General features: G+C 46.8%; 1 protein-coding gene across 1 annotated transcript; it reads right to left on the bottom strand.

Annotated features, from left to right (window-relative positions):
- Nucleotides 1–6461: 6461 nt before the first annotated feature.
- On the bottom strand, nt 6462–11334 carry LOC130404001 (CBY1-interacting BAR domain-containing protein 2-like). The gene is made up of 9 exons (XM_056608577.1): nt 11154–11334; nt 10030–10264; nt 9494–9562; nt 9302–9403; nt 8912–8917; nt 8698–8802; nt 8230–8343; nt 7310–7573; nt 6462–6977 (listed from the first exon to the last, which is right to left on the bottom strand). The coding sequence occupies exons 1-9, from the start codon at nt 11171–11173 to the stop codon at nt 6792–6794; spliced, it is 1101 nt and encodes a 366-aa protein (XP_056464552.1). The 5' UTR covers nt 11174–11334; the 3' UTR covers nt 6462–6791.
- Between the last annotated feature and the right edge of the window lie 1800 nt (nt 11335–13134).

Consider the following 13134-nt stretch of genomic DNA (forward strand, 5'->3'; position numbering starts at 1 on the left):
TCAGTGTCGTCTCTAGCGGCTGACTGCAGGGCCCACCTCACTTCAATAAAGGCTGTGTCTGAATAATTGAAGGTTGCCTCGATTATCTTTTCCATCTTGAATCTTCTTTTGGGGGGATCAAAGATGCTCTCTCCTCTATGACGCCTTCTGTTTCTCATTGGACCTCAGCTCCATCATGTGATGCACACACACGCACGCACGCACAACATACACGCACACACAAACATTTTGTAATAGCATTTCATTGCTGCTGGATCCATTTCAGCAACAAAGCAGAGTTGGAAACACAAGTGTGTCATTCAGTGAAAGCTATAGGACCAGAGGTCCCAGAAGGAGATTGCAGCAGTCCCAGTAGGATCCACACTCATCCTACTGCGCTACACTGGCTAGTACACAGACCTCAGGCACACAGCAACCCCTGCTGTTATGTAAGACAGACCACACACACACGCATACGCCCCCACACGCACTTCCCTCCCCGCATACACACACACACAAAGACACACACACACACATACACACAAACATACACGCACCCCACACACACCGAACCACAAGCACACACATACACACACACACACACGCACGCACACACACACACACATACAAACACACAACTATTAGTACCCTCCTGCCCAGGTTAAGCATAAATTCAGACAGACAAAAATAGTGCACGTATTAAATTATGAATACCGCATACTGAATAGAGAACCAATGGGTTCACAGCAGTGCAGGAGAACATATTTGTTTTTTCGGTTTACTTCTGGACGGGCTCTGTTTCGAATGATCATTCATCCATGTTCCACATTTTCCCGATTACGGTTGCGTTGGCAACCAGGGCAAATAGAAGCTTATTAGTGTGTCCTCCCTTAATTACATTTCAACCTCATTCAATCTTGATATCAAAATGACTGGAGTCTCAGTCACAGTCTGCCTCATCAACCTTTTTGTCCATCCCATAATTCCAACTCCTCCGCCCTCCTCTGTCACTGCCTTCCAAACTGTCCTCAGGTCACCTTTTGACCCCTCTGGACTGTTTCGGCTCCAGTGATTCAGTGGGTCTCTCAGCAGGATTGTTCTGTTGTAAATACATGTAACTCATATATAATAGCTACATATAATAATAGCTCATAAATTAAGCACCGCTATGTAGACTACTTCCACCTTCACTTCCGCTCCCTGCTGCCCTCCTTCAGAGCATGAAGTGAGAGTGAGAGAGTGAGATTGAGTCACATTGATGATCCCATATAACCCATATAACACATGAGAAGCAGCCTTTTCACACACAAACACACGCACAGCCATCATACAAACACACAGCCATCATACACACAAAGAGCCATCATTCACACGCACACACACACACACACACACACACTCACACAGCCGTCATACAGACACACCCACGCACACACACACACAAACACAGCCGTCATACACACATACAGCCATCACACACACACACACACACACACACACACACACACACACACACACACACACGCACACACACAGCCATCACACACACACACACACACACACACACGCGCACACACACACAGCCATCACACACACACACACACACACACACTGCCATCAGACTCCCATTATACATGCAGGTGGTTTGAGACGATAAAGTCTGGTTCTTTTTAACAGCGTCAGCCTCATCACTCTCCGGCGTTGACAGAACACCCACCCTCCATGCCTCATCCAGATAAGAACAAAAACAGGTGACGCCTCTCCTGCCAAAACCAAAGGCAATCCTCATCTCTCAGGGGCTGTTGTGATAAGGGACCCAACCCTCCCGCCAGATTTGGGCGACATTTACCAAAGGGCCGTGTCTTCATCAAGGGGAAGGCTGTGTTTAGTGGGATGAGAGAACAAATCAAGTCTGTTTTGAGGGGAGTAAAAGGGAAGAAATGTTCTACATGAGTTTATGGATGTGATAAAACAGTTATAAAGAGGATAACAGTGTGCATGTTATATTAGTGCTGCTATCTTTGAACTATAAATACAAAGGTTACTGTTTTGATCCATTTATCAAAGATACAACTATGTATTACCGTGTGTGTGCTATGTTGTTTGCCACCCTGTATCTCATTAATTTTACTACAGCCTATTTGTTGTTCTGTGGTCTTTATCTGTTGTAGCCTACCCAAGTCCGTCTTCGCCTGACTATATACTTTTGGATCAAAAGCTAATCGAGCTAGATAATGAAGAGGGGATGAGAGACGTGTGTGTGTGTGTGTGTTTGTGTTTGTGCGTGTGTATCTGTGTGTGTGTGTGTGTGTGTGTGTGTGTGTGTGTGTGTGTGTGTGTGTGTGTGTGTGTGTGTGTGTGTGTGTGTGTGTGTGTGTGTGTGTGTGTGTGCGTGTGTGTGTGTGTGTGTGTGTGTGTGTGTGTGTGTCTGTGTGCGTGTGTGTGTGTGTGTGTGTGTGTGTGTGTGTGTGTGTGTCTGTGTCTGTGTGTGTGTGCGTGTGTCTGTGTGCGTGTGTGTGCGTGTGTGTGTGTGTGTTGTCAGTGGGTGTTGACAGGAAGTGTCGGGAGCCAACACAAGGTCACCTCTAATCAGTGTCATCATCGCTGACACTACGCGATACGTTGCTAATGCTATCTGGCCTCCTCTACCTGGGTCTGTATCTCTTGTCTCTGCTCTTGTCTAGTCTATGTTTGGCCCGGAACCTGATGCCTGGCTGTCTGTCTGTATGTTCTCTGGGCTCGTCAACGTGACCTCAGGCCAGGGTACGGCTCGACCCTCCTGGGGTGCCAGTGGTGGTCTGTCACGCAGCCTGACGTCATCCAGCCCCCCCCCCCAACCTCGTCACCCCCAACAAAACGCCCCATACTGCGCAGGGATTGGAGGAGGCTGAGGCACATGTGAGCACAGAAACGTGACAACGCTGTCATAGTAAAGGGTCCCATCCTCGCTCCATTTCCTTTATTTGCAACACGAGGCGCAAATGAAAAGTGTCCCTCTAAATGTTCATGGCTGCTTGGCAGAACAGGCTCACCGTGAAAGGCCAGTCATTGACAAAGAACAGGATCTTTTTCTAAAACACGATAGTATCGTCCTTTAATTAGAACCATCAAGCTCCAACAAAGAGAAATTAGCCATTCCACTGTGTATGCATGCGTGTCTGTTTGCGTGTGCATGGATGCATGCGTGCACACACGTGCAGCACTGTGATCACACACCTCTGTGCAATTGGGTTGTTGTGTATGCGTCATCCTTTCCCACACCTGTGATACCTACCGTACCTACAGTATCATACATTATCATGTTGGGCTATAGCTCTGGTACATCTCTGGCCATGTGATTGCCCCCTGGGCACCAGAGCACACACAGCAGCCCTCATAAAATAATGATGCTAACCATTCTCAAACACCACTCTGTGTCTGGCTTTCAAGACCGAGAGCACACCCCCATTGGTCTCTCTCTCTCACTCTCTCTCTCTCTCCCCCCCCTCTCTCTCTCTCTCTCCCTGTCTCTCTCTCTCTCTCTCTCTCTCTCTCTCTCTCTCTCTCTCTCTCTCTCTCTCTCTCTCTCTCTCTCTCTCTCTCTCTCTCTCTCTCTCTCTCTCTCTCTCCTCTCTCTCTCTCTCTCTCTCCCCCTCCCCCCCCTCTCTCTCTCTCTCTCTCTCTCTCTCTCTCTCTCTCTCTCTCTCTCCCCCCTCCCCCCTCCCCCCTCCCCCTCTCTCTCTCTCTCTCTCTCTCTCTCTCTCTCTCTCTCTCTCTCTCTCTCTCTCTCTCTCTCTCTCTCTCTCTCTCTCTCTATCTCTCATGTCACATGGAGGCAGTGTGTGACCGCGATGCTTTTTTGGTCCATTTTACTCTTAATACGATTAAACACACTAAGCGCAGGCCTTTTGCACATCCTTATCTTTGGACAGTACTGAGGCGTGTTGACGCAGTACACGCACAATACTCAATGCAATTTCATGCACGTGCGCTCTCTGCATTATGCAGCACATCTCGAGGTTTGATTCTACACACGGCCGCCCTCTTGTGGCTGTGAGCGGCAACAAAAACCTATATTCGCGAAAATCGTTTCACCAGACCTGTGGAGAATTCAGCTGCAGATTTAATCACAACCCGTTATTACATATACCAAAACCTAACATTTGATGCTGATGACTGCAAATAAGTAGTCAACTAATTGATTCTTTCACATTATGCTCCTATTTCATAGTCAGCACTTTTCTTGTAAACACACTAATAATGAAGAAAACAAAAACTGTTCAAAAGCGGTAAATTAATTGTAATGTTCTGTGAGCCCAATTAAAAACCTTTGCGTGTGGTGAAGATGCTTCCCAGGTTGGCACATTATGAAGAACAAAGCACGCAGTGCAGGCGTGCTGGAAATAAGGCAACACAGGCTAATGCTCCAGTCTCGAGGGCCCTGTAATCAGCCACAGCACCACTAATTCCATCTGCTTCAGGGGCCTGCGCCCAATCTCTCCCTCTCTCTTCACCTTTCATCTCCCTCCCTCCCTCTCTCCCTCTTTCTGTCCCTCTTATTTCTGCTGTCTTCCCCTCTTCCTCTCATCACATCAGGCCCTGGTGTGTTTGGTGTTTGTGTGTGTGTGTGTGTGTGTGTGTGTGTGTGTGTGTGTGTGTGTGTGTGTGTGTGTGTGTGTGTGTGTGTGTGTGTGTGTGTGTGTGTGTGTGCACTCTAGGAAGGGAAAATATCTATTCATGCAGTCTGCTCATATAAGGCCCTCTAGGATGTGCTCCGAATATAGATGTCTGTGCTATATACATCTTTATAAGTATATTAAGATCTATATAAAGAGAGAGACACAGAGAGAGACAGAGAGAGACAGAGAGAGACAGAGAGAGACAGAGAGAGTATAACAACCACTTAGCAAAACATTCAAGGAAATTCAATTGAATTGTGTTGAATAAACCGGACAGTCTGGCATTGAAATGCGATGGAGCAAAGGTGACCATAAGCCCAGATGGGGCCGAGTCAGGACGGCATCATGATATATCCTGTAAGCAAACCGAACAGGACAGCCTCCCTGGTAAAGGGTTTCAATGATTAAGAGACCATATGCTCAGAATGGTTTGCCAACAGGTTTTGTAGCCACAGCCACAGGTGTGCGGTGTGTTAGCATCCGAACAAATCACAGAGAGCCTCATGCAGATGGATGCAACAGCGCTGAACGATCGCTTATATTGCTCCTTTCATCCTCTTTTCCAGACCTTGCCAACACCACAGTTATTATCATCATAAAACATCTCGTAGTAGTTACATTTCAATCCCAGGTGTTGAATCACCATGTGCCAGTCTGACGTCATCATGTTGGGTGATGGCTGAGATCAAATACCCATCAAGATCAACACTCACTCCTTACCCCTGCCTAGCTCTGATGGGTGCGTTAGGGAAAGCACCACCACTTCACTTGTCCCAGTCGACAGACACAATAACAGACGCTCTTTAATGTGAGTATATATATTCACTAAGTGAACATTCTGGAAGATTTAGAAGTTATGCTAATGTGTGGAGCTCTATAGGGAGGTGATTCAGGCATTTAAATGAACGATGCGGAGAGGAGGAACAGCCTCTGGTGAGCCTCTGCCTGTGTCTACGCTGTTGTTTCCCCATCACAGCCTGACAGTCGTCAGATGTAGACGAGGAGTGAAGCGACAATCTCACACGCCACAGAGACACACACGCACAAGCACAGACACATTGGCAGCAATTTGAAGACACATCACAACCAAAGATCTCTGCACATCAAGCGCATGGCCCTGACGGCTTTGCAGACAACACCCTGCGCAGCATTCCACATGCTGCGCATACTTTGTGCCTCAAACAAGATGTAATGGAATGTAAAGTCATCGTGACTTGCCTGACGCTTTGACAACCAATCAGCCAGTATAACTGAACTTTTGGGAAAGGTCTTTGGTGAACGAGCATATCATGATGGATTACAGAAGCTCATCGTTTATTATATTTAGCTGGCAGCACTACCTCGGCATTAAAATTCATGTCTTTGAAATGTTCGTGTCTGTCTGTCTAGTTGTCTGTGTGGGTGTGTGTCTGTTGGTCATTCTTTCTGTGTGTGTGTGTGTGTGTGTGTGTGTGTGTGTGTGTGTGTGTGTGTGTGTGTGTGTGTGTGTGTGTGTGTGTGTGTGTGTGTGTGTGTGTGTGTGTGTGTGTGTGTGTGTGTGTGTGTGTGTGTGTGTGTGTGTGTGTGAGGGATCAGTGCTGACATGCTATTATAGTTAATAAGGAATGCGATGACAGACTGAATGACAAAATGTGGTTGAAGAAGGGCAAGCCATGAATAATTCATCAGCATGAATCAGAAACATAACAGAGCGCAGTGTAGTGCTGTGAGCTTAACGTTAAATAAATGCATGTAAGAACAGAACCCATTCACTGAAATGGCAAGACGATTACGAGGAGGTTTTTACTCCGATTTATTGCAAACACCAGGATGTTTTCATTCTACTTTTACATTTTACAGCCTGGCTAGCTACAACATAATAACATTTTATTCATGAGAAGCAGCTGTTGCAATTAAACAGGAAGAAAAGAGTAGTTTATATTGTTTCAAAAACATTTTAGGCACAATTCAGTTTTATTTTACAATGGTTTTTCTCTGTGATTCATAAATCCATGCAGTTTAGAGAATGAATGTGATCATAACATACAGTTCCATTGCAAGACTAATGGCTGATCTCCAAAGCTTGCCAACAAAGCCTTAACTATGAAACCTAATGCAACATATACTGCCTGTGTCCATCCGTCATTTTGCCTCCATGTTTGACTGTGAGTCCTGTTATCTAAACTGTCGACGACTCTGGACGTACTGAGATGAGTAAGATTGCCTATGGGTCTGCTGAGCCTCATCCATCTCTGACTCGTACATTTCTTCGTCATCTTCCTCCTCCTCTTCTTCCTCCTCGACCTCGTCCTCTTCCTCCTCCTCCATTCCTTTCTGACGCTGGAGTTTGCTGGGGAAGAGCTGCTGATGAAACACGATTCATTAAGAAAAAGATAGTCAGACTGTTTTCAGGTAACATTCACATTTCATTTAGGGCAGTTGGCAGACGCTTTTATCCAAAGCGATGGTCATACATACATTCACGGCGGGGTCATCCATGCAAGGTAACAACCAACTCGTTGGGAGCAGCTAGGGGGAGGTGTCTTGCTCAGGGAACACCTCGACACTCAGCTAGGAGGAGCCGGGGATCAAACAACCTTCCAGTTACAAGGTAACCCGCTCTACCTCCTATGCTAGGCGGACCAGGAAACCCTCAATGACCCTCTGGTTGTGATGAAGCAACGGGATCTCACCCTCCCCGGTGGCGCTTGGTTTTGTTCTTGTCGTTGTCTGCGGCCCTTTCTGGAGGCCAGGGTGGAGCCTAAGCTCTGACCCCTGGTGGACGCCAGGAAGCTGTAGTTGTTGGTGGAGGCCAGGCTGGGACTAAGACTCTTGGCCATGGAGGCCGTCCTGGTGGGGCTGGCAGCGGGGCTCATGGAGGACGTGGATCGGCTGGTCAGCATGGCGTCTAGAGGCCCGGACATGGCGTCCGACATCCGGAACCTTCCGTTGAACAGCTGGAGGGTGGGGAAGGAGGATGTTAGGCCAGAGGCATGGCATTGCCCTTTGTGGTACAAAATCCGGAAAGGTGCTATGGTTCTGACTGAGTCAATGAACATGAGTGCAGAAGTAAACAGAACCACACACACAACATCAGTTCAGGAACTTTCTCTCATGTCTTGCGATGATTTAAGATATTTATGGACCTTTACCATATATGTGTTCATCCTACGGTAAACGTCCATAAATATCTAAAATCACACACACAACATAAGTTCAGGCAGTTCTCTTACGTCTTGTGTAGAATTAAAGATGACATATTATACCACCAGGTGTGAGTGTGATTAGCCGTTACAAGCGGTTTTGAAATTCTGCTTCTTCTGACATCACAAGTGGGCGTGTCAACCTAGATGCGTGCAGCATAGATCAGTCTACCAGCCTACCCAGTGGACTGTAGCAAATGCTGCTCATCTATCCAGCACACATCTAGGTGGACACGCTCACTTGCGATGTCACAAGAGGCAGATTTTCAAAAGGGCCTGTGACGGCTAGTCAAACCCACACCTGGTGGTATAATATGTCACCTTTAAGATGTGAATGGACCATTACCCTAGCATGAACACATACAAGATGGTCGTCATGCATTGTAAAGTCAACGAGCGTGCGGGGCTACCTCCAGGTCCTTGTAAACGTCCATGGTCTCCAGGTTCTGCAGGGTGTGCGCGTAGACCTCCAGCGCCTTGGAGTGGAACAGCATCTCCACCGTGACGAAGTCAGTGAAGACCCTCTGCCCAAAACAAGAGCCCAGCACCGTTGTGATTCCTCGACGGCCCCTGCAGTGACCTCCTCCCGTCCCCAGCCCCCCCCAGCGGGGGGCCGACACCGCGCTCACATTGTACATGTCCGTCGACGGATGACGGAGCGCGTGTCGGACGTAAGGGTGACACGACCTGATTGGCCGACGGATCCGTCACTGCCTGAAACGTTGAACACTTCTCCACTTTTTGACGCAGGCAACGGAGCCAACAGAACGGATTGACCCACAATGCATTTCGAGAGCGCCCCCCATGCAAAGTCAATGAGATTAGTCGACAGACGTGTACAGTGTGAGCGCGGTGTGCGTCTCCGGCTCCAGACTTGCCTTGAGGTCCTCCAGCTTCTGCCTCTGGAAGTCTGTGATGGTGTCTTCGAGCTGCCGGGTGCTGCGCTGGGCGTTGTTGGAGGCCTTCTGCGCACTCACCTCTGCCTGTCGGGTAAAACACGTTACAACACACGCCTCGTTCTCCCACAGACAAGGGTCTTAATTCATCCTGTGACCTGGGCTACCGAAGGGACCAGCATCCAGGGGAGGTTACCTGTGACTGAGGGCTCTTGTCAAGGAAGAAAAGGTCACATCTTTTTATGGGTTAGGGTTAGGGTTTTAACGTCTTGGACTTTCCTTGAGCCATTCCCTTTTGTCTCTTGATTATGGCTGTTTCTTCCTCCCTCCATACACACACACACACACACGCACGCACGCACGCACGCACGCACGCACGCACGCACGCACGCACGCACGCACGCACGCACGCACGCACGCACGCACGCACACACACACACACACACACACACACACACACACACACACACACACACACACACACACATATATATATATATATTGGCCTCTACAAGTTTAAACCCTACATAATTACAACCAAGTGCTATGAACGTAATACTGTCCCCTCATTAATGAAAAAGGATACAATGCTCTGCCTATCCGCTGGGTTCCTCAGCCGTATTTTCTCCAGTTTCTGAATCTCCTTTAGCTCTCTGTTGCGATCGGCGCTGAACTTCTTCAGCTCAGCCTGGGGAGAAGTAAGACGATGGAGGATCGTGTCTCACCCTCACCTTGAACCACTTCAACACACTTGTTCTCCTCAAACCTGCACACTCACCCTCTTCGTTTTGATGATGTCCCCATAGCCCTTCAGTGGGGAGACAACTCTCGTCTCCAACCTCTCGACCTGTCAAGTTCAAACCCATCTCATGAACGGACACTCACTTTAGCAATCCCCAGCCATGTAAGCTGGAGAGACATGTTTGGAGCTTATTTCTAAGATCTGTTCTGATTGCATTTGATTTAACTGTTCATGAGAGCATTCGAACCCGTCTCCTGAACAAACATCACATTCGCAATTAGAAAATTATACATTAATAAACTTCAATCATGTCTGCTGGCTCATGAAGTCGGGGAGACATGTTTGTAGTTTTATCTGTGTGATCTGTTAATGAGAACGTTCAAACCCGTCTCATTAACAGACATCCCATTCGCAATTAGTCAAATCAAAAAATAAACTACAAGCATAAATTAACTACAAACATGTCTGCCTGGCTGACATGTTTTTAGTTTATTTTACTTTGTTTAATTTATGTTTATTTAAGTTTAATCAGGTTGATCCATCCTGGCCTCGCCCGCCCTCCCCTACTGTACCTGGGCTTGCCGATAGTCCTGCACCATGGCCAGGTCCTCGGCCAGGTTCTTGAAGCCGATCTGGAACTCTGGGTCCTCTGTGCTGGAGAACTCAAAGAGCTGTGTGACCAGCAGGTCGGCCTTGTCCCTCAGCTTGGCTGTCTTGCGGGTGTAGGAGGCCAGCAGGGTGCAGAAGTGGCCCAGGTACTTCTCCGCGTGGTTCACCGTCTGTTCCATGCCCTTCACCTGGACGTCTCTGCTCACAACACACGGCACACTGACGCATTAGTTACTTTACTTTACTTTCATTTGGAAGACGCCTTTGTCCAAGGCGACATAAAGCATATTTGACAACAAGCAGTAAAAATTACATAAAAAAATACATTATGGCAACCCAACATGATAATCCAATTAAACGTTTACTAAACGTAAGCTAGTCCATAGCTGACGTTGTATGTGGTCAGAATACAGTTAATAAAAACATAAAGGAGGATGAGTAAATAAAAAAAATTAAATATAAGGTCTCAAGACATTAGATGTGGCTGATCAGTTAAGTTCAAAGTTCAAAGTCAGCTTTATTGCCATTCCCATTTATGTGCAAGACTAATAGAGGAAACAAAATCGCTTTTGTCTCTGATCCACGGTGCAATAAGTACAGAACGATACAATTAGGCAAAATGAATAAAATAAGTCACATTTACAATTAATTAATTCTAAGCATCTAATTCTAAGCAAATTCTTAGCATCTGGGTGTTGGTTTTGGCAGATGTTTTAATCCAAAGAAATTCACAGAGATGTGTTTATAGGAGCAGGAAGATGTTAGGGTATCTGGCTCAGTTGTGTCTGCATTGGGGATCGATGCACTTCCTTTAGGCTGTGTGTGGGGAAAGAAAACCTGGACACCACTGCACTATTATTCCCCCATGGAATTAATTTCTGTTTGTTTATGCATCAATGCACACATATGCACAGAGCCACAGACTTTGATAGACCTTTTTGCATTGCCGTTGTCAATGTAACATATACCATTCAAATCATACTGTTTAAAGCTTCCTTTTCTCCTAGATCTGTGTTTTGACTCTCTTCATGGTTACCAGGTAAACCCTTTACCAGGAGAATATTAGTGAAATTTACAGCGAAATTACCTTGAGAAAGGGCTGTTCATGTTTGTTGCATGGAGTTCTCTTCCTGGTACCCTCTCGTCGATGTTGGTCTAGCCTGCAACAGGTAACCGGAAGATGGTTGCTATGGAAGCCACATCAACAAAAAAAAGGTGTCCTAAAGTAGCAAATGGTGTAGTTAGTGCTCCTGGCCAAAAGGGGGCAGCAGAGTAACATGTTGCGTGTTGACGTTCGCTAGAACAACTCAGAGCAGGCTTAAGCCGTGAATAAACTGTAATCCCATCTCTAAGGACTACCAAGGAGTCTGGTAAAGCGGTATTAATATCCATTCTTGATAGCTTTTCTCTCTCTTTTAGTCTCTCTCTGTGTCTCTCGTTCAGGCAGAGGTATTCTAAGGACTGCTGCCGATTAACAACAAGAGTCTGTGAGAGAGATGTGTTGAAGCCAGGCCAGCTCAGCTCTCACTCTAAAGAATTTGTTGGCATATACATGGGGCGCCAGTCAAATGGAACTTTAATTCATTTGCTTGCGCACACACGCACGCACACACAGACACACACACTCAGGGAGACAAATACAACCACTGACTCACAACCACTGACACACACACACAACCCCCCACACACACACACACACACACACACACACACACACACACACACACACACACACACACACACACACTATATGTGTCTGACCTCACTGCCAGCTCCTCACAGCCAGCGCAATTAAAGATATACTGAACATTACATCCTTTAGTTTAAGAGTTAACATTTTATAGGCTATTGTTTGCAATGCAGTGCATTCTTTGTGTAGATATATATATAAATAAATAAACATATATATATATACATCGTAGTGTGTATATATGTGTGTATATGTGTGTGTGTGTGTGTGTGTGTGTGTGTGTGTTTGTGTGTGTGTGTATGTGCGTGTGTGTCTGTGTGTGTGTGTGTGTGTGTGTGTGTGTGTGTGTGTGTGTGTGTGTGTGTGTGTGTGTGTGTGTGTATGTGTATATATGTGGTGTGTGTGTGTGTGTGTGTGTGTGTGTGTGTGTTAGTCTGCAGATGCTACAAATCCATGCACACTGGGTTGTGTCTGTGTGTGTGTGTGGTGTGCTGTGTGCGTGTGTGTATGTGTGTGTGAGTGTGTGTGTGTGTGTGTGTGTGTGTGTGTGTGTGTGTGTGTGTGTGTGTGTGTGTGTGTGTGTGTGTGTGCGTGTGAGTGTGTGTTTCTGCAGATGCTACAAATCCATGCACACTGGGTTGTGTGTGTGTGCGTGTGCATGTGAGTGTGTGTGTGTGTGTGTGTGTGTGTGTGTGTGTGTGTGTGTGTGTGTGTGTGTGTGTGTGTGTGTGTGCGTGCGTGCGTGAGCGTGCACGTTTGTATCAGATGGTAGAAGTGGACTGTGCTTTTGATGTAGCCTGCCAAGTTTACCCTGTGGACAGCAGCTGTTCTGGTCCGCACACTGTCTTGAAGCTACATATTCTCCCAAGATGGTTACCCACCCCAACTCTTCACTGTCTCTTCACCTCCTCCACCTTTTCCTCTCTCTCTCACTCTACCATGTAGTCTCTCTCCCACGCTCTCTTCCAGTCTCCCTCTTTGTCTCTTGCCATGCTCTCTCTCTCTCTTTCTCTCCCCCCCTCTCTTTGTCTCTCTTTCTTTGTCTCTCTCTCTCTCTCTCTCTCTCTCTCTCTCTCTCTCTCTCTCTCTCTCTCTCTCTCTCTCTCTCTCTCTCTCTCTCTCTCTCTCTCTCTCTCTCTCTTCTGGCTGTGGCTAATGGAAGGGAAATGAACACAAAAGCTCTTCCAGTCTCCAGCCCAGTTCTAGTCCAGAAGCCGCTTCCAGAAAGAGGGTTAAGAAAATCCTCCAATTTAAAGCCACAAGTCTGATTTCAGTTAGTAGGAATCCGGCAATATTTTTCACGCATTTTAGTCCCCAGAAGGGCTGATTTCTAGTGAAATTGAATTCACTCGATGGTTTGGTTGAGTGTGAGTAATAC

This window comes from Gadus chalcogrammus, chromosome 14 (genome assembly GCF_026213295.1).
Source record: "Gadus chalcogrammus isolate NIFS_2021 chromosome 14, NIFS_Gcha_1.0, whole genome shotgun sequence".
Taxonomy (NCBI): Eukaryota; Metazoa; Chordata; class Actinopteri; order Gadiformes; family Gadidae; genus Gadus; species Gadus chalcogrammus.